Raw genomic sequence first — 22,250 nt, 5'->3', positions numbered from 1 at the left:
GGAGCTCCCTCCAACAGAGGCCAGCAGGAATTAGGCAAGGACAGTTGTAGGTCCAGGCAGGGCCAGTTGCAGCAGGTCAGCTGGGCTCTTGCAAGGAGGCTTCTGGGGCACGTGTGCCTTTAGCTCAGATCAGGAAGTCAGCCAGTCAACCAACCCTGGGAGTCACTCTGGTAGTTCTGGGTTCAGGGAGGTGGTCCTCCCCTTCAAGCAGCAGGCTGATGTCAAGCAACGGGGCAGACTTCTGAAGAGCAAGGCAGGCTTCAAGCAGCATTACAGTCCTCTGGTAGCAGTAGGGCAGTCTGCTGAGAAACAAGGAAGGTCTCAAGCAGCAGGGCAGTCCTCTGGAGTACAAGGCAGTCCTTTGTAGGCTTCTACAGGTCCAGGAGTGTACTGAAGAGTGGGTCTGAGGGTCCACTATTTATACCTGGTGCCAGCTTTGAAGTGGAAGAAACTTCTGGAGTTTTCCACCACAGATGGTTCTGGGATTTCCTTACTCCCTGCCTAGGTCCCAAGATGTCTGTGGTGATAAAAGCCCTATGTCACGTTATTTTTGCGTGTGCTAAGGTAGCTCCTTTGAAATGTAAGTAGAGCAGGGAACATCTCCGCCCTTCCCATTCTGGCATGATAGCCCTCCCAGCTACACCCAGGTCTTATTGTTCACTGTGTGGAACCAATACACATTCCTGACATAGGAGCAATTAACAAGCCCAGGCAGCTGGAAGCTCCTCGAAGGCCTCAGAAAACTTGGGGCAGGAAAAAGCCAATTTTATAAAAGGGGCATTTTCAAAATCGTAATCTAAAGCTCTGTAGCTGATGCAGTAAGGACTGTTAATGAGGCATGCAGTGGCAGCAGGCTGTTTGTTCAGTTGACAGTATTTTGATGGATTGGTAAACTGTGATGATACTAAGCAAAAACCTTTCAAAGTGGGCAAAATACATTAAACGCAACAGATCAAGAAATTAGCAGAAGAAGAAACTTGCTGTTTTCAGAGTACAATAACTAAATATTTTGTGTGCGCATTAGCCAATTGTTAAAATCAAACAACTTTAAATGTATGTTTGTGGATTCGATCTCACTTGCCTAAAATTAGGAACTCTTAGCTTTCTTCTTTTCACAAATATTTTCATAAACAGCACAGTCAGTGGAAAACCATTGGTTTCAAGGACTTAAAATCCCTGGTAGTGGGGGCAAAATGTAGCAGAATACAATAATATTCAGACTGTTTCGGGTGAGACTTGATGGCCTAGAAAGTGGCAGCCATTAAGTAAATTGAGGATCCTTCCTGTCCTTCTATGTTTACAATTCTGGTCTTGCGGAATGGTTCCTAGCTCAGGATAAATGTTGCGTAGAATGTTTTATGGTGAGTGTGTGATCCATGATCATTGTTCTGTCTGTCTTTCTAGGTCTGTGCTGCAGATCAACTGATCATACTGCTGTCTCTGCATGTGCCCCTTTGTTTTGATTTAACTTTGTGTGATTATCTTGACTTGACCTAGTTGTATCAGACATTTAATTGCTGCCCTTTCTTCCCACAGTTCTCTTTCTTCATGACCGAAGCACTATTGGTCTTCTCTCCAGACAGCTCTCTGCTCCGCTCCTTCTCCCGCAATGTCAAGGTCCGCCTCCATTGGGCTGCCCAGCTCTGTGTCCTTCTTTTCGCTGCACTGGGATTGGTCATCATCAGTTACAACAAGTCCCTCAATGACAAGCCACACTTTGCCACCTGGCATGGTCTTCTGGGGCTGCTCACTATTATCTATGCTGCGTTTCAGAGTTTGGGAGGTGTCACCCTGCTGTACCCCAAGCTAATCACTCGCTGGAGCCTGTCAACGCGGAAGATGTACCATGCTACATCTGGTCTGGTGGGGTACCTGCTGGGCTGTACCAGCCTCCTCCTGGGCATGTGCTCGCTCTGGTTCACGGCTGCGGTTACTGGGGTGTTTTGGTACCTGGCTGCCCTCTGTCCAATCATCACTGGTCTAGTTGTCATGAACCAGGTCAGCAATGCATATCTCTACCGCAAAAGGAGTCAGTTATGAGAAAAGAAACAGGAAGTGAGTGCCCCCGGAGCCATGGGCTATGAGACATTTTAAAGAAAAGGTTATGTTGGAAGTGGAAAAGTCTGCTCTTAAACTGTTTTTAACTATACCAAAATTCATATTTTTCTAATTCATAATGACAGTGTTATGATGCTTTCAAAAATATATTTTTGATATTTAATATTCTGTGGAGGTATTGGTCCATCTCCAACCCCCCGATCTGCCTAAAGGTCTCTAATTTTCCTCTCTCTACCGGCCTACATTGTTCTCTCACCCTTTCCTCTATTTATCCATAACTTCCTCTATTTAGTTTTGACTCCCCTTCTTCTAAACCTCCATCATACAATGAGAAGAGACCTCTCAAACCACTGCTTAGAACACCAGATGTGCTTCACGCTTTGACGTGTTCTAGCTGCATCCATCTTGGTTGTACCCTTTGGAAAGCACAATGTTGGATGATGGTCACTCTGTTGCTGAGGTTTGTTCCTTAGGAATAGATGTAGGTCTGCGATCCATGCATTCAACAACAGTGCACATTTTATGAAGATGTTTGGGAGGCTAGAAGGAGTAGTTATTGCTTCACGGCTCTAAAACAATAGTACGGTTTGCAGTGCTAAGTAATACTCCTCCATCTTACACTTGTTTTCTGCATTAAGCTTCATCATTTCCTGACTGTGTTATTGCCTTCATATCACTAATCAAGGTATTATGTAAATTCACAAGGAAACTAGTGGCAGGTGCTAACCCCAGCGGTGGATCTGTATAATGTATTATTTTAGTTTTCAAAATCGTTAGTAATGACCCACAAATACAAAAAAATAATAAATGATATGTAAATTCACCAGAATAATCCATGTCACCAAAGATACAATGCTCCTGTCCCGGGTTTTCATTTACCAATCTGCGACATATTGGCCTGATTTTAGCTGATCAAATTGAATAATGATTTATAAAAGAACACCCCAGGGCTGCAGCATTGTGTCTTTGTGACACGGAGTTATCTGGTATTCTTAATCATGTAGCTTCCGATGTTGGATCTATTTGTATTTTGTATTTCATAATCATGAACTGATTTGTATTGGAAATTTAGGGGCACATGCATCAAAAATGTTTGCAAACGCAAAAAATGCTTTTCAGATGCAGTAACCCCTATTTTGCGAATCGGTAACCTGTTACCAAATCGCAAAATGGGTTTGTGATTCTCTATTAGGAAGAGGTGTGTTTAGGATGTCTCTTCCTAATACCGAATCGCATTGGTATGTAGGGATGTTTTGTGAATGAAATGCGGTCGCAAAACATCTGCATTTTACCACCTACTTCAAGTAGGTGGTAACCCATTCGCAAATGGGAAGGGGTCCAAAAGTGACCCCTTCCCCTTTGTGAATGTTTGTTGCACTGTTTTGTAAGAGCAGACAGTGGTCCCACGGACTACTGCCTACTCTTAAAAAATGAAAAGAAAACTTTCCATTTTACTTTTTGTAAAGCATCTCGTTTTCCTTTAAGGAAAACGGGCTGCTTTACAAAAAAAGAAAAATGGTTTTATTTAAAAGCAATCACAGACATGGTGGGGAGTTTTGCGATTATTCCTAGGGGGTCGCAAATTGTAATCTACCTCATTAATGTTAATGAGATAGAGAGATTTGTGAACCCCTAGGAATCACTATCTGAAATTCTTTGACTTTCATACATTGTAAATTGTGATTACCTAATTGCAATTCTGAGGATTTCACAATTAGGTATTCACAATTTACAATTTGGATGCATGTAGCCCATAATGTTTTTCCTTAGAAGATTCTCTCCAAATCAGACAACCAATGCTGTGGTTCACATGGAGCACTCTAACTGGAATCCTTATGACGTTCGACCTAATGCTGCCTTACTTGGTAGTAAATGTGACCGCGACACAGGGCACTAGTAGTTGTGTTGTCTTGTCAAAATACACTAAGTGACTGCTGGAGACGATCTCCTAATTCGTGACTATTCCGTACAGTTAGCATGCAAGTTCTTCTTCTGTGGGGTTGCGCTGCCATCTTCTGGTGAGACGTGGGATTGAAGAGGCATGAACTGCGGTACTTCACCTCTCTGCCTGTGAATGGCAATAACACCCTGAGAAAGTCGCTTTGACGGAAGTCTCAATTCCTCATCCTTTCTCGCGATATTTCAAGACGACCTGCACTAGAAAACGCGATTGATATATTTTCATGCATTTATGTTTTTAACGAACAGAGTCAGTGCAATCCGTCCAAACGAATAAAAAAGAATGTTTTTAATAACTGCAAGCGCCTGTTTTGTTTTGCCGTGCTTCTTCTTCTGAAGGTACAAGGTTGTTTTTGTGAATTAGCCAATAAATGTATCGTGCGGTGCAATAAACATGTGCTCGAAGGGTATTTGGAAACGTGGCAGTGCCTTTTCCCACTGCAACTAGCTGCATTTACGCAAACACGTTTTCTACGAGTTTTGCCTGACTTGCAGGTACTTATTTATATTCAAAACACGGTCTATCTGTTCAGATAAATTGCACGGTCAATAAACGAAGACTAAGGGCTTCGAATGCCACACGTCGTACGAACAAGCATTGGCAAAATCATCAGATCTGGCATTGAAAGGGTTATTTTTTTATGTATTTTTTTAAACATGGAATAGTTACTAAAAAATAATCCATGCGAAAATGCCGCCTGCTAAGGTGTTATGTGTGCATATGTTTGCAAAAATACGTAAACAATTACCCATCACAATAATAGTAATTTTAAAGAACGAATTGAAAGAAGATTGCCTCACCAGCAGTGCGAGCTGAAGTGGACTAACTTTTACGTGGATGTGCACAATCTAAATACCCTCTCAGTTAAGAAAGTTTGTGGCTGAAGTGGGCTGGCCGGCTGCTCAATATTGCGTGCTGTAGTGGGCAGGAACAAAATGTGAACTGAACAGACCAATGGATGAAGTGGGCTGACCAAACCCCTTTGTATGTATAGATATATGGGCATTTAGTATTCTGATTTTTTTGGGTGGGAAAACATTAGACTGGTGAGACAGCTAAAGGTCTCTCTAGGCCAGACCTAAAAAGAGTGGATGGGGTGGAATCATTTGCACATATAATGATGTGTCATGCTTTGACGTCACACCCATTTAATAGGGAAACTGGTCTACCTTACTGTCAAACCTGAGACATTAGTTTCCACATATACAAAATGTAATTCAAACACAACTGATTTGTGGAGACATGAACATTCACTCACATAGGAATCTTATAAGTTCTGACTAAAGGGAAGAAAAATCGACATGGAACGTGCCTAGCATTATTATAGATCAATTAACGATACAAAGATGGGCGAGAGCCTGTCCAACTTATTGACAGCAACTGCTATTCGGACTCTATATGGTTGGCCTCTTTCTGGTACTCCTACTAAAATGACTTCTGGAAGGTATTTATTATAATAGATAATATAATAATCAATGTAGAAGCTTGGCACACAGTTAATGAGATGAGACTCAATTAGCAAATAGAAAGTGACCATGACCCATGGTAGCTGGTGGTGGTAATACACATAAGCACCTGAATCTACAGTCCTAAACCAGGTTAACCTCAACATTGAGCCCAGTCGTGAGAAACTAATAAGGGCAAACTCGAACTGGACAGATAAAACCCAGAATTTCGACGACGAAACTGTTTCTAGGCACATAAAATATAATGAATTCAATCAATCAAGTTTTCTTTATTTCGGCCAAGTAGGCCATAAAAGATATAATCATACAACATCAATAAAAACATCCACTTAAGATAAATAAAACCCATTTGATATGATCAGTAAAACCATTATGCGACAAGTTAGAGACACAAAGCACAATTGAAATTCATTAATCCGAGCAAACAATAAGCAGTTTGGACCTTATCTGCCACATAGCCGTTAAGAATTTGGCAACTGCAAAAACTATGTGGGGATCAGTACTCGTTTTCAATATTCTGAACGAATTCAAATGGCTCCTTATACCCAGATTCCTGCAAAGGGGAACTAGCCAGTATTTTCTTGGTCTAATATATGCTGAGCAGAAAAACAAGATATGAATTTCTTCCTCATCGCAAGTGCAACAGCCTGGGCAGATTTTATCATTCTTATTTGACCAGTTATAGGTAAAAGATTTAATAGGGAGAGTCCCTAGACTCCATTGTATGAACAATTTTCTAGATAAAATAGGAAAAATAATGTCCATAAAACCTTCGAACTGGTATATATCCTTGAGATTCAAGAATCGATCAGTTAAGGTACCTTTGTTGGATACAGAGATCAGGGAAGCAAAACATTTCTCCCTAAATAAGCCCACGAGGCGTTTGCGTGAGACCCTGCGACAGCCTTGTTCAGGGGACTCCCATAGTTCCGGGAGTCCTAACCGGTAGAGTTCTTTCTTTACATAGGCTAACCACAGGATTTTATCGCGGAGGCTTAATATTCATTACGTGTGCAAGCTCTTCTCTATAGTATACAAGCTCAGCAGTTGACCAGAGCCTGTGCCAGAATCTTAGGGGCATTAATTGCAGGTCGTCTCTTATAGGAGGTAAACCCAAATCTAATCTTAACGGGACGAGGGGTGTCCCTCGGGGCAAAGCCAGGAGTCGCCTCAAAAAGTTATTTTCTACCTTAGAAATTCCTGTACCCACTTTAAACCCCCAGAGTTCTCCTCCATATGGTACAGCTGCTTTGGCCTGAGTTTTGTACATTTCAACTGCCGGGCTGATAGGTTTATACGTTGAGGAATTTGCCACCTTTAAAATTCCCCCCGATAGTTGAGAAAGCTTTACGCAGCTGGTCACAACGTGAGGTTCCCATGAAAGATTCTCATGCAAAGTTACCCCTAAATACTGGAATGTTTTCACCCTCTCCAGTTTTTCTAGGCCCAGGGAAGGATTGGGTCTGGTTTTCACGGATGGATTAAATATCATAAATTTGGTCTTCCCTGTATTAATTTCTAGGCCATATTGCCTACAGAAGAGACCAAAACCATCTAAAATCCGTTGAATCCCCATTGGAGATTTGGACAGCAGGAGGGTATCATCCGCAAACATGATAGCGGGTACCCTCCTGCCAGCCAAAGACGGGGCATCGTTATCAATAACACTGTCGAGATGGGCAATGACATTGTTAACATATAGGCAAAACAGGGTTGGTGCAAGGACACAGCCCTGTCTAACCCCTCTATGGACCGGAAATTTAGATGTCAGCATGCCCAGCCTCCCATACCTAACCTGTGCGAAGTTGTTTTCATGGAGCCTAATGATTGCATTTAGTAAATGGGGCGGGACACCCAGCGCCATTAGTATCTCCCAAACTTTACTCCTAGGAACCAGGTCAAAAGCTGACCTCAGGTCCACGAACACCATGTACAGCCTTCCCCTCTCGATACTCACAGTTTTCCAGTAAAGGAGAACGAGACGGAATATCTGATCCATGGTGGACGTGTTTTTCCTGAAGCCAGCTTGAAAGGGGCTGAGGATTTTATACTCCTCCATCCACTCTGTGAGGTGGTTCAGAAGGAGGCGAGAATAGATTTTTTGGGGGACATCTATAAGACTTATCGGCCTATAGTTGGCCGGAAGGAGGGGGGAGCCCTTTTTAAAAATAGGCACTATCTCGGCCCCCTGCCAGGTACTAGGAATCTCCATCCCACCCAAGATGGAATTAACAAGGGTGAGAAGATAAGGGCCCCAAATCTCTGGGTGTAGCCGAAAAAGATCGCCAGGCAATCTATCGAGACCTGGGGCCTTCCCCCTCGCCAGGGCCTCAATGGCACTAACCACCTCAGAAAGAGTAAATTCCAAGTCCAATACTGGAACTTGGACAGGGGTGAAAGCCACATCCCGAACATCACCATTTGGGGATGATTCTTGGTAGAGTTGACCAAAATGTGCCTCCCAGACCGATGCTGCTATGTTTGGCTCTATTGCCGTTTTAGGGTCTGCCATGCCAGTATTTACCAGGGACCAGAATTTTCTCAGGTCCTTCACTTCAAGCGGTGTAGTGAGGTCCTGCCATTTATTCCAGTCCCAGGCTGCTCGTGCTTCAGCCATGGCTTTCTTATACTTCCTTCTGAGGTCAACCACTTGGCGCTTATCCGAACCTTTTTTGATGCAGTTTATTAGTTCGGTCTTGATCTTTTTACAAGATGAGTTGTACCAAGTTGGAATTCGAGTTTTTATGTTCCTTAAGGGACACACTGGATAAAAAACCTCACCTAGAAGGGCCACTAGTTCTTCGTGAATTAGGGCTAGTTTATCATTAAATTCTAGGTTTCTTGGCTGCATGATTAAAATGTCCAGTTCTTCGAATTTGGGAAGTGCTAACTGATAGATTTTACTTAAAGACTCCTCTGAGCTCACCAATTTCCCCCATTTAACCCTACGTCTGTTAGAACTAATAGACAAATTCCCGGGATTTTGAATGGTATCAGTGCCAGATGGTCGGACGGTACCATTGTAATGTGCCAAGTACAATACGAGTGCATTATGATCACTGTCCGTCCTAGGTATTATTCTAAAGTCCACGACCTTGGACCAGAGACCAATATGTACAAAAATGTAATCCAGCCTGGACTCCTGATTCGTCCTGTTAAAGGTACATACAGAAGGGGTATCGGAGACAGTACGTCCATTACACGCCCTTAACGAAAAGTTTAACGTTAAAGACAGGATTTGTACTACTAAAGGGGACCATGTTTTGACAAAGGGAGATTGGCAGGGAGGGACTCCCCAGAAATCATCTTCCACTGTAAGGGCGTCTTCCTTAAGTCCTTCCAGGGGCTCAAAATGGCAATTGAGGTCGCCCCCCATCACTATCCTGAAATCCCTGGGAAGACTCTCCAAAAAACACATGAGATCGTCTATTGTGGGGGATTCAGTGGCCAGACTAATAGGGCTGGAATACACATTAATAATTGCTAGATTAGGGCGATTAGGCCACCTAAGTAGAACACACTGGATGTCATGCGATAGAGTCAGAAGACTCTCCGCAGTACACCCAAGGTGACTAGCCACCCAGATCGCCAAGCCTCCAGAGGGCCTCCCTCTCCCAGACCAACTCGCATTCACCTCAAACACTGCATATCCTGCTTTGCACAGTGGTTCCCTCGCCCAAGTCTCTTGAAAAAGACAAATATCACTGTTACCTATCAGAGAGTCCCAGTCGCTCGTGTCGAGTTTATTGGCAATGCCAGCGACATTCCAAGAAAGGACCTTTAATGAATCGTCAGTCAATTCTGAGCCACGTCCGCCGGAATTCACCGGTGTGACATCCAGCATTGAAACCGGCGGGTAGGGCAAAGAAAATTCCGAGGTCGGTTGAGCGATAGGAACTATTTTAGTAACTAGTGGGGCTGACTATGTGATATTAATACATGTAGGGCATGGTACATTCTTGGGTAGATTAGTTCCTAAGCCTTTGGATTTAAAGGGTATCAAAGTCTCTCCATGGAGGGCACTAGAATCTTGAGTAGCAGTGACTATTTCACCTCTCCCGTACCCCTGTCCCTTATAAAGTCAGTCTACCTGATCGAGACAGCTGTATCTATTAGGATGAAAAAGATTGCCGCAGTTGGCAGTGGGAACATAACAGGAAGACCTTAGTCTAAAACCATCGCCAGCAGAGCCCACCCGTGTCCAACCGTTATCATTATTCAGAATTGGATTACAGGTAATGGGATAAAAATATGACAGGTGGACTACTTCAATGGATGTAAGACCTGTGTTCCCAGTCCAATTACAGATATACGGCACAATGTTGGGATTCCTAAAATTTACAATTATACAGTCTCCCGCACGTTTCTTGTCGGTTTGACCGATCCATGGGACCCTTCTTACCATAAGAATTTCTCCATTGGAGTTTGGAGGTAATGGCCTGTGGATATTTAGCCAACTAGTGACCTTATTGTGTAAAGACTCGTGAGATTCCCTCACATTTCCATGGAGCATAGGAACACCCTTCAAAACAACAGAATATGCTGCCGCCTCGGGAGGCAGATTTATCACTGTACGCCAGTTAGGGAAGCTGGATTGCCTAGTTGAGAAATTAGTTGCCTCATCTAATGATTTCTCCTGGCCGGATCTAACAACCGGAGCAGGTAAAATCTGGCCACTAGCAGATCGTGTCGAAAGTTGTTGACTGCATGTGTTTGAGGGAGCAGTTGTTAACAAGGGGACTGGGGGAACATTTACTAATGGAGTGGGTATAGCAGAAGATGAGATAACAGGATTTGTGGGTAAATTCAATAGCCCAGCAAAATCCCCAGCGGCTCCGTGTGTGCCTACTTTTTGAGCTGCAGCTATACCCAGTAATCCCTTGCGCAGATCAATTAAACAAGTTTCTATATTAGCCAGACGATCTTCCAAGGGAATAAGCAGTTCCCTCAATAGGGTGCGACAATCAGAAAAAATAGAATCTTGCACTCCTACGGGTCTGTGTAGGCTAGGCGATTTCTCCCCCCTAATATGAGAAATCAGAACTCCGTTTTTTTTGTGGGGGAACAGGCCCTCTGTTAGCTAGATCCTGGTGGGTTCCCCTAAACTTAGAATTAGATTTGTCGGCCTTGCGTTTTCCCCCCTTGTCGTATAGGCCCTTTTTTTCGTTTTGGGAATGGCTCCCTCCTTCCTCCTCTGAAGTTGCTGCTTCAAATCCTTATTGGAACTTGTATTAGGGTCCGAGGCAGCCACCAAGGGAGTAGTTTGAGATATAGGAGATGGGAGAGGTAGTAAGCTAAGTTCTGCACTATCAGAAATGTCCCGGTCATTAGCAAAGATAACAGAACAATTAATATCCGAAACAGCAGAAACAGCAGACAAACCATTAACCCCCCCTGCAGATGGTGAAGTGCAGTTTGGTGATTTAACGGGGGTAGTGGCATGTGCAAGGGGACCCAGAGAAGATCTCCTCATCCAGTCGATTTCTTGGGAAATACGTCTTTCAAGAATTGAGATCTCATCAACAAGTAGGGCCCCAGCTTTTGCAAAATATGTATCTAATGTGCCTAGTGTCTTCCCAGTCGCCAAAGCACTCTTGCTCCTTGTTTCTCTGGTGGCCATGGTGAAACAGGGAACTACAGATAATATGGGTAAAACTATAGGTAGCCCACACAGGCCCAGGCCCTAACTCGCCCTTACTCGAACCCCGGGCGCGTCCCGCTGGCGCGTATAGGCGGGAGTCTTATAGAGTATGTAAGGGGCTAATAGGGGGCGGGGCCAGGAAGAGGAAGCAGGTGTGCTGGATGAACTAACCGGCAGGCACCCTGGTCCTCGCAGTCCCGGTCTTGTAAGCCTCCACAGCGACCTCCCCAGATTCAGCACAGCGTCCACGCCACTCGGGCAGCACAGGCAGGGAAGAGACCAGCTCCGATGTCCAAATGTAATGGCAGCGAGCGGCACCCGCAAAGCGGGGGCCGCGAGAAGTAATGTAGTTGCGGGAGGCGGGGCCGGGAAGAGGAAGCAGGTGTGCTGGATGAACTAACCGGCAGGCACCCTGGTCCTCGCAGTCCCGGTCTTGTAAGCCTCCACAGCGACCTCCCCAGATTCAGCACAGCGTCCACGCCACTCGGGCAGCACAGGCAGGGAAGAGACCAGCTCCGATGTCCAAAGGTAATGGCAGCGAGCGGCAGATCATGTGGATGCACTGCTTCAGAATGATCCATCCACCCTGGCGTGGTGTAGTGCGAGTCCACCAATGAATTACTTGATCTAGGCAACAAGCAAGATGGAAGAATTGTCCTCAGGCTTAAGGGCCTTCTGTTAGTAACTGCAAAAATCGAGAACAAATTGCACAAGCAAACTGCGGGCAGTAAAGACACCACATCGCTAGAGACCAAGGGGCATATTATCAAGGACGGCATTAAAAATGATCGCCGGTTTAGCGGCAGAAAACTGCCGCTAAAGCGTCGATATTGGGCTCGATAATATGCCCTTGATAATTCCAATAGAAGACCATGTTCTGGTGTGAACATGGGCTTCTTTTGGAATTCTCCAGGGCATATTCTCAAGCCCATTATCGCCGCTTTAGCGGCAATTTTCTGCCGTTAAACCGGCGATAATTTTAACGCCGTCCTTGATAACATGCCCCCAAGATTGCCTAAAACAGAGGAAAGTGCGGTCATGTGCCCAATCACAAACGCACATGTCTAAGGAAGGAAACAAATATCTAAAACACATTGTACAATTTAGAGGTTTCTGATGAAATTTATTAAGGCACAACTTCAAATCAAAGCATGGATGTCATAGGAGATGGCAATCAGAGAGAAAAAATCCAACAGATTTTGGGACTTGGTTAGATGGGGGTTTGAGGGGCCAGAGAATAACCTAGAATCAGAAATCAACTGCATTAAGTGGGCTAATCATTTCTCCTCTTTGCACCAACTTAAATCTGACAGCCCAGTGGCGAGAATGGCCAGTGTGGGGGTCGGGGAATTATAAAACACCTAGCGTCGAACAAGAATCAAATGACCTGAAAAGACCCTGACCTCGCTTCTTTTGACCCTTTCCAACTGCAATCACTTACCCATGAAAAGAAGCCACCATTACTCTCACATTAGAATTTACACAAAGCCACTTCCTTTATCATTAAGAATTCACAAAAGACGAAGTACAACTGGCAATTTTAAGCCACAAGCAAGGAAAGCTGCAGCCCAGAAAAGGTTCCTGCATACTTTTTTTGAAACAATTTATCCATTTGGGTTCCAGCTTATCCACAGCGTTTAATAATATATAGCTCAATCAGCAAGTCTAGTCTTCATGGAATAGGCCGATAATTCCTATCCATAAAAAAGCATTGGCAAACCAAATAGATCTTACCTATGCTTGAGCTATTGGCTTTGCCAATGTGTTTTAGCAATGTTGTACACAAGATTGGCTGCTGTTCAGCATGGTTAAAAGTTAGAGAAGTAGAGGAGAGTAGACTTTAGTGTTGTATTATGGAGTGTTATGGGCAGGAGTGTCGTGGTGTAGAGTGGAGGGGTGTAGAGCGAAATAAAATGTTGTAGGTGAAAAGTGTCGAGGAATGGTGCAGAGTGGTGTAGAGTAATGAAGTGGAGTGGCATAGAGTGACCTAGAGTGAAGTGAAGTATAGTGGCATAGAGTGGAGAAGAGTGTCAAATATTTTATTCGCGTAGAGTGGAGTAAACTAGAGTTCATCGAATTGAGGGATGTAGAGTGGAGTAAAGTGTCATAAACTGGAGTAATGTGGCATGGAGTGTCATAGGGTAGATGTCGGGTACCCCACAAGACTTACTTTACTTGCGAAGTGATTCCGCAGAGACGACAGGAACACCCGTCCCTGCCCCCACCTGACCTCTCCCGGGATCAGGACCCAACAGGGATGAGATGGGCGCAAGGAAAGGAGCCAGAAAACGGGAATGAGGTGGGAATGCGTGGAAGGTGCTGCGCAGGATATCCCCGGGGCAACTGGAAAACAGAACAAGAATGAAATTAAGTAAGATCCCCTGTTTCCGCCCCTTATCAAGCCTTCCCTAAAACACACACAAGCGTTATCCTGCCAGGACTCACCGGTGTGTCTGCTGCTCCAGGCCTTCAACTTGCTCAAGACGGATTTGAATACTCCAGGGGCGTTCCCCAGCATGGACCCCCTTGTGAAGGTTCGAGGAACTGATGGATGACTCGCTCCTGCGCTAGTCACTATTGAAGAAGGATCGCGCAAGGTTCTGACTCCCTATAACGTAAGAGGTGGCGCTTCTGCGCTGTTGGGAAAAAGAAAACAAGCCTGTTGGTGTTTCCAGTGCGGAAACCAAAATACACAAGGTCAGCGCTCCAGCGCGGTGAGACGAAACAAAGTGATTGGCGCTCCAGTGCGGTAGCGAAGATGAAACGATATACGCGCTCCAGCGCGGTAGCGAAGACAAACAATATCCGCTATACAGCGCGGTGAACTAAAACTCAAAAGCTATAACAAGATATGCGCTCCAGCGCGGTGTACAGGAAACCGCAGGTGTTACCGCTACAGCGCGGTAACCCGGAACACAAGGTAACGCTCCAACGCGTTCAGCCACTGTAGACTGGTGCTCACACAACGGTAGGTAACAGGAATACTCCCACTCGACGTGAGCCTCTGGCGAAATCTGAAGCACAGAGCCGGCGGGAAGCGCGGGCTAAAAGCGTTTCCCCCGGAAGTGCTTCAGTGGTCTGCAAGAACTAGACCGGGGCTCGTCTTCCAACCGGAAGTGAGTCTCCCGGCAGTGTTGTGTGTGTTTACAGGATGTCGGGGGAACGGCAACCGCTGTGACCCCGACAGAACCCCCCCAAAAACAGGCCCCCCCCACCGAACCCCGGACCTCAGAAAGGGCAAGCAGGGCGAGGGCTCAGGGGGTGACTCAGATGGAAAGCACGGACCAGAAGGGGAGCATGACGGACATGGGACAATGGTTCCCAGGATCGTTCATCCGGACCGTAACCCCTCCAGTCCACCAAGTAGAAGAGTTTACCTCGGACACGACGAGACCCCAAGATGGCCCTGACCTCATACTCAACATGGCCCTCCACCACCACCGGAGACGGAGGAGAGGGAATCGGTGCACCAGAGCGGACCGCCCGCAGCAGGGAGACATGGAAAACAGGGTGGATCCGCATGTGTGGAGGCAGCGAGAGCTTCATGGCCACAGGGTTGATCACCTTCTCGATGGCAAAGGGACCCACAAAACGAGGCAACAGTTTCTTGGGACCATGTACATTAAGGTGCCGAATGGCCACCACACCTTGTCGCCCAAACGGTAGTTGGGCTCCTTCTGTCTGTGTGCGTCGGCATGCGCCTTGTAGGTGTCTTTCGCTTTTGCCAACTCAAACCGCGCCTGCTGCCAGAGGTCGCGCAGGGTCTCATGATAAGCACGCACCGATGGCAACTGGCTGTCTCGAGGCACTTCCCAAGCAGTGGTGCGGGGGTGACGGCCGTGAAGACAAAAGAAAGGAGACACGCCTATGGCTGAATGTTTGCTGTTGTTGTACGCAAATTCCGCCATCCATAACACCGCTGACCATTCCTTCTCCACCATCAGAAGCAAACAACGGAGGTACTGTTCCATGGTGTGATTCGTTCTCTCCGCCTGACCGTCGGTCTGAGGATGATAGGCGGAGGATAAGCGTACGTCCATCCCGAGAATGGTGCACACCTCCTTCCAGAACTGGGACACGAATTGAGACCCCCGGTCCGTTATGACCACCGAAGGGATGCCATGGAGGCGGACCACCTCGTGAACGAAGACCAACGCCAGCTCCGATGCGGTGGGCACCTTTAACAAGGGTATAAAGTGCGCCATTTTGGATAGGTGGTCAACGACGGTGAGGACCGTGGTATGCCCGGTCTTGGTGATGGGGAGATCAACCACGAAGTCCATGGAGATGGTGTGCCAGGGAAAGGGCGGTACTGGAATGGGCCGTAGTAGACCCACAGAAGGGTCGGACCTGTTCTTCCCTAGAAGGCAAATGGTACAATTCGCCACATGAGTACGGGTGTCGGTTACCAGCGACGGCCACCAAAACTGTCTTTGTACGAGGTCCAGTGTCTTGTGGTACCCCGGATGGCCAGAGAGGACTTGATCATGGCACAGGTGTAGCGCCCTTTGTTGGCTGGGTGTTTCAGGTAAATACAACCGTTCGTCATGAAACAGCAGTCCGTCGGCACGGTTTAGTCCATCGTGTTCCGCAGCCAGGACCACCGGATCTGACCGTGTCATCTCCCTTTTCACGAGAGACAGGAAGTCAGAGGATGCAACCACTCCCTGGAAGTGTTTCTCAGCCAGTATAGGGCTTGGCTCGGTGTTTTCGGCATAACCGTCCCGTTCCTCTAGTCGTGAAAGGGCATCTGCTTTGGCGTTGTCTTTTCCGGGTCGGAATGTGATTATGAAGTTGTATTCATTGAAGAATAGAGTCCATCTCAACTGTCGGGCTGTGAGGGCACGGGCTGAACGGAGAAACTGAAGGTTCCTGTGGTCGGTGTAGATGGTCACCGTGTGTTTGGCGTCTTTCAAAAAATGGCGCCATTCTTCAAACGCCGTTTTGATGGCTAAGAGCTCTCGGTCAGACACCGTGTAGTTGCGTTCGGCTGGTTGTAGCTTTTTAGAGTAAAAAGCCACCGGATGCAGTTGTCCTGTGCTGGTGCTTCGTTGGGATAACACGCCCCCCATCGCGTCCTGTGAGGCGTCGGCTTCCACTATGAAGGGTTGCTCGGTGTCAGGATGCACCAGTACGGGGGCGATGGTGAATCGTCTCTTGAGTTCTTGAAATGCGCTGTCAGCGTTCTGGTCCCACCCAAACGGTACTCCTTTCCGTAATAAGCGCGTGATAGGAGCTACCAGCGCGGAAAATCCTGTGATGAACCTACGGTAGTAGTTGGCAAAACCTATAAACCGCTGGACCCCTTTTACGGATTCCGGAGAAGGCCAAGTCAAGATGGCTTCGACTTTCTTGTTGTCCATCTGGATGCCTGCCGGAGTGATGATGTGCCCCAGGAACTCCACCGAGGTGACGTGAAAGACGCTCTTCTCCAGTTTGACGTATAAACGATGTTCCCCTAGTCGTTGGAGGACTGCGCGCACGTGCTGTACGTGGTCCTTGATGGTTCGGGAATATATTAGGATATCGTCGATGTAGACAATGCAGAAGACGTCTATGAAGTCCCTCAACACCTCGTCTATGAAGAATTGGAACGCTGCGGGGGCATTACAGAGTCCGAAAGGCATCACTTGGTACTCGAACAGACCGAATTTCGTCCGGAAGGCGGTCTTCCATTCGTCCCCTTTCCTAACTCTGACGAGGTGGTAGGCACCCCGCAGGTCGAGCTTCGTATAGACCGATGCGTCTTTTACTTGCTCCAGGAGGCTTGAGATCAACGGTAAAGGGTATCGGTTTTTCACCGTGATGGCGTTCATCGCCCGAAAGTCAATACAGGTCCTCAGATCGCCTTCCTTCTTCGACACGAAGAAAAGAGGAGAGGAAACCGGAGACCTGGAATGGCGAATAAAGCCATTGTCCAAGAACTCATCCAGGTACGAACGAAGGTGAGTATTCTCCTTCTCTGTGAGCGAATATATCCTGCTGCAAGGCAGCGTGGAGCCAGGGATCAAGTCATAGCGGCAGTCGAACGAGCGGTGAGGAGGCAGAGTGTTGGCCCCCTTCTTATCGAACACCTCCGCTAGGTCCTGATACTCCTCTGGTATGTTTGCTTGGGAAACCGTCCCCATGCCATCTATCGGTAAGGACCGCGCCTGTATGGAGCGAGTCCCTGTCAGATTGTCCTTCATGTAACAGGTAGTACAGCAGTATTCAGAATCCAGGTGTATGGTTCTGGCCACCCAATCGATCCGGGGATTGTGCTTCACTAGCCATGGTAACCCCAGGATGATCTTGAATTGAGGAGCGTCGATGACGTCGAAACAAACAGCCTCAGCGTGCTGGTTGACAAAGGACATGGTCAGGTTCTCTGTTTGATGCCTGATAGGACCGGAAGTCAAATCCGTTCCGTCAACAGCCTTGACCGTTTCAGGTTGCTCCTTGGCTACTATGGCTATGCCCAAGGTGCGTAGATACACGGTGTCGATAAAGCTGCCTGTCGCACCGGAATCCAGCATGGCAGTAACCGACCAGGTTCTGCCCGCCTGATTGTGTAAGGTGACGTCTATTCCTACGTGACGACTGCCGTCCAGTACTGCAGGGATCGCTGAGGTGTTATACGAAGAACCCAGAGGACGGATCCCCTTGTCTACTGGGTTGTCTCGTTTCCCATCAACTCGCTTTTGGTAATGGGTAACGCAAACGGCCTTTTACCTCTTGTTTTGGAGGGTTTCACTGGACATTCCCTGACGAAATGTCCACTCTTCCCACAATAGAGACATTGGTTTTGTTTTCTCCTTCTTTCCCTCTCCTGACTGGTCAACGGCCCTCTTATGCCCCCTATCTGCATGGGTTCGGAGGTGTCACTAGGAGTTGTTGCTTCTTCTTTGGCTTTTTCGGCGCCCTTATCTCCGCTGGACAGGAAACGAAGGTCACTGTTTCTCCCTTTATCGGTCCTTCTTTCCTGTAGTCGGAAATTCATCTTCACCACTAAGTCTATGAAAGGACCTATTTCCTCAGGCGGGTTGGGCAACTGGGAGATGAGATCCTTCAGATCTTCCCGTAGGCCTCGGTAGAAAACTGACACCTTTTTATCCTCTGGCCAATGGGCCTCGATGACAAGCCGGCTAAATTGGGTAACGTAATGTAGCAGGTCTTGATTGCCTTGCTTTAGGCTTAGCAACTCATTGTCTGCAGCCTGTACAAAGGTGTGACGGGCGAACATACGCCGCATGGTTTCCTGGAATGTTGGTAAGTGATGAAGCATGGGATCGTCGTTTTCCACAAATGAAATGGACCACTGAGCTGCGTCTCCTCCCATGTATGATAAGATGTAAGCGATCTTGGATGCGTCATCGGGAAAAGCCGTGTGTCTGGCCATAAAGTGCAAGTGGCATTGGTGGATGAAGATCCCATACTTGGTACTGTCGCCGTAGAAACGTTCAGGTGGTGCCAGTTGTACAGGATGGGGTGTGACGACTTGTATAGCAGTGCTCGGGTCGGTGGCAGCGGAGGGCCCCCCAAAGGTGAAGGTTGGTGGGCGCAACAACCCTTCTTGAATGACTCTGGGACTAGGAGTGGTTCCCCAAGGACTGGTGACCCCGGACGCCACTTGACTCTGTAGGGCAGTGATATCGTGGCGTAGGCTTAGGTTTTCGGTTTGCATGGCAGTCAGCATGACTGCTATGTCGTGCAAGGTGACCTCCTGGTCGTTCATGTCGTCTGGGTGGAATATGTAACGTGGGCTTCAGATTCTGTCGGGTACCCCACAAGACTTACTTTACTTGCGAAGTGATTCCGCAGAGACGACAGGAACACCCGTCCCTGCCCCCACCTGACCTCTCCCGGGATCAGGACCCAACAGGGATGAGATGGGCGCAAGGAAAGGAGCCAGAAAACGGGAATGAGGTGGGAATGCGTGGAAGGTGCTGCGCAGGATATCCCCGGGGCAACTGGAAAACAGAACAAGAATGAAATTAAGTAAGATCCCCTGTTTCCGCCCCTTATCAAGCCTTCCCTAAAACACACACAAGCGTTATCCTGCCAGGACTCACCGGTGTGTCTGCTGCTCCAGGCCTTCAACTTGCTCAAGACGGATTTGAATACTCCAGGGGCGTTCCCCAGCATGGACCCCCTTGTGAAGGTTCGAGGAACTGATGGATGACTCGCTCCTGCGCTAGTCACTATTGAAGAAGGATCGCGCAAGGTTCTGACTCCCTATAACGTAAGAGGTGGCGCTTCTGCGCTGTTGGGAAAAAGAAACAAGCCTGTTGGTGTTTCCAGTGCGGAAACCAAAATACACAAGGTCAGCGCTCCAGCGCGGTGAGACGAAACAAAGTGATTGGCGCTCCAGTGCGGTAGCGAAGATGAAACGATATACGCGCTCCAGCGCGGTAGCGAAGACAAACAATATCCGCTATACAGCGCGGTGAACTAAAACTCAAAAGCTATAACAAGATATGCGCTCCAGCGCGGTGTACAGGAAACCGCAGGTGTTACCGCTACAGCGCGGTAACCCGGAACACAAGGTAACGCTCCAACGCGTTCAGCAACTGTAGACTGGTGCTCACACAACGGTAGGTAACAGGAATACTCCCACTCGACGTGAGCCTCTGGCGAAATCTGAAGCACAGAGCCGGCGGGAAGCGCGGGCTAAAAGCGTTTCCCCCGGAAGTGCTTCAGTGGTCTGCAAGAACTAGACCGGGGCTCGTCTTCCAACCGGAAGTGAGTCTCCCGGCAGTGTTGTGTGTGTTTACAGGATGTCGGGGGAACGGCAACCGCTGTGACCCCGACAGTAGAGTGGCCTTGAATGAAGTGGCTTACAGTAGAGGGGCATAGAGTGAAGTGGCGTAGTGTGGACTACGCATGGTGGGTAAGACATGCCATTAGAGACAACACATTTTCAATTGAAATCACTATTACATTTGCACATACAGTTTTACTGATAAAACAATACAGTGCACAAATGAAAATGTGTGTGTTGGACCCGGCCTCGTAGCATGGCTCTACTTGTCGCCGCACCACCTAACCTGGTACCTGCAGCCCCGAGCACACGGCCTAGCCGATCCTTCCCACCAGAACACACGCACCCGACCCGGACATCCTCGTCCATGGCCTCTCTCCTTTCGGCCACCCCGGGCCCGCGTGCCCACTTCATGCACCAAGATGGCCGCCCGGCCCCAGCGCGACCCGGGCCTAGAGGCGCCACTCCGGCTGGAGGACATCACGCTTCCAGGGGATGAGAGAGGGAGGAGCAGTTTCTGTCGCACCTCTGAAGTCCCCTGGGACGATGGGTTTCGATCGGCCCTCCGGCCTCCCTGAGGGCTGGCTCCACGCCTACTGGGTGTCTGGGACTCCTCCCGACCCGGCCCTGAAAGGATCAAAAGACAATGGCAGGAAACCCCGACAAGCGACCCCCAGGTGACAAGACCCCTGCCTGCATAGACTCCGGACATCAAAGAGGGGTCGACCTATAACAAGGGGTGCTCGGGGACTGTCCGGCAGATTCGACGCTGGAACAACGAGAGCCCTGCTGACGTGGTCGCGGCTCCTGGAACTTGTACCTGAGCCCTGCTGAGTGACTCGCGGCTCCCCGAAGATCGTAAGACCTCCGAACTTGTACCTGAGCCCTGCTGAGTGACTCGCGGCTCCCTGAAGATCGTAAGACCTCCGAACTTGTACCTGAGCCCTGCTGAGTGACTCGCGGCTCCCTGAAGATCGTAAGACCTCCGAACTTGTACCTGAGCCCTGCTGAGTGACTCGCGGCTCCTTGAAGATCGTAAGACCTCCGAACTTGTACCTGAGCCCTGCTGAGTGACTCGCGGCTCCCACGGACTCTCACGGTCCCGCCGGACCCCAACTACAACAAGCGTATCTCCCAGCTCGAGGATTGTGAGCTGTGCGCCGGGTACGTCCCTGCCTTGAACCTTTGCCAGAGACTGTCCCGCTACCCCCTATCCCTGCCGAGACTCATTGAGCCCACGCTCTCCTTGTACATATTTGCAGTGCCAATCTGATTGATAAAGATTGATTCCTAAGAACGCACGGTGTGGTGTCTCTGTGTCGTGTGGTGCCAGGGGTACGATCCTAGATACGAGATTCCTCCCCCTGAGGAGTCTCCCGCCAGTGCCCGGCTACGATACTTCGAGGGTGGGTCTCAGGGTAGTCAGGACCCCTTTCCGGGCTCCTCTGAGGTCGCCGTCTAACATTGGTGGCAAGCGACGGGATTCGGGCCCATAACCTAGAGATCGTACCGTGAACGAAGGACGCACTACCGACAAAGATGGCAGAAGGAAGCGCCATGAGCCCCGCAGAAACCAACGCCAACAGGGTGTTCCAGGTGGAACAACTAGAAGAATACACGCACAAAGAACTAAAGCAATTTTGCAAAGAGCTTAAAATCGCTACCACCGGTCTCAACACCAAAGAAGATTTGCAGAAAGCACTGAAAGCTTGGGTGGATGCCGGGGCCTCCCGCCCAGAAGGCACGGGGGAGCGCCCCGACGAAGCCGAACCCCCCCAAGGCGAAAGTAGCAGCAATCAGGTGCGAGGCATCATACCAGACGGGGGCCTATCCCCGGAAGAACTCGCGGACAGAGAGAGAAGTCGCCATCACGAACTCGAGTTAGCCAAACTCAAAATCGAAGGCGAATTGAAGTTAGCGGAAAAAAAGCTAGCAGTAGAGCAAATGCGCGTACAAGGCGAACTAGAAGAGAAGAAGCTCCAACGGGAGCACGAAGGAAGGAAGCTTCAACTAGAGCACGAACGCAGCTTGAAGGAAATCGAGCTCAAGGCCAGAAACGAGGAAGGGAGGCCCCCGGGAAACCGAGAGGCGGCCTCCCCAGCGGAGCAGAAGGTCCACATCCCCAAGGACGTGGTCAAAGAATATTATAAAAACGATGACATTCAACAATGGTTCAGGGCCTACGAGGTCGCCATGACCTCCCATCGGGTCCCGCAGAAGGACTGGGGGGCAGGGTTGTGGGGACGGTTTCTGAGCGAAGGGAGAGACACCCTGCTCGACCTACCCATCTCCCTGCAGACCTCCTACAGCCACATGAAAGAGGCTCTACTCACAAGGTACGGCCTCACCCCCGAGATGTACCGTCAGCGATTCCGGGACTGCAGG

At 48.4% G+C, this 22,250-nt stretch overlaps 1 protein-coding gene across 5 annotated transcripts in view; it reads left to right on the top strand.

Moving 5' to 3' along the window:
* Positions 1–4,313, top strand: part of CYB561D2 (cytochrome b561 family member D2) — a 49,673-nt gene extending 45,360 nt beyond the window's left edge. For all 5 annotated transcript variants that reach the window (XM_085625165.1, XM_085625162.1, XM_085625161.1 and 2 more), the window contains one exon: positions 1,537–4,313. In XM_085625165.1, the coding sequence (XP_085481291.1) occupies positions 1,537–2,040 (504 nt within the window). In that variant the 3' untranslated portion in view covers positions 2,041–4,313. The remainder of the gene's footprint in view (positions 1–1,536) is intronic.
* Positions 4,314–22,250: the final 17,937 nt, after the last annotated feature.

This window comes from Triturus cristatus, chromosome 9, assembly GCF_964204655.1.
Source record: "Triturus cristatus chromosome 9, aTriCri1.1, whole genome shotgun sequence".
In the NCBI taxonomy this organism is placed as follows: domain Eukaryota; kingdom Metazoa; phylum Chordata; class Amphibia; order Caudata; family Salamandridae; genus Triturus; species Triturus cristatus.
This window is presented reverse-complemented; position numbering and strand designations above follow the sequence as displayed.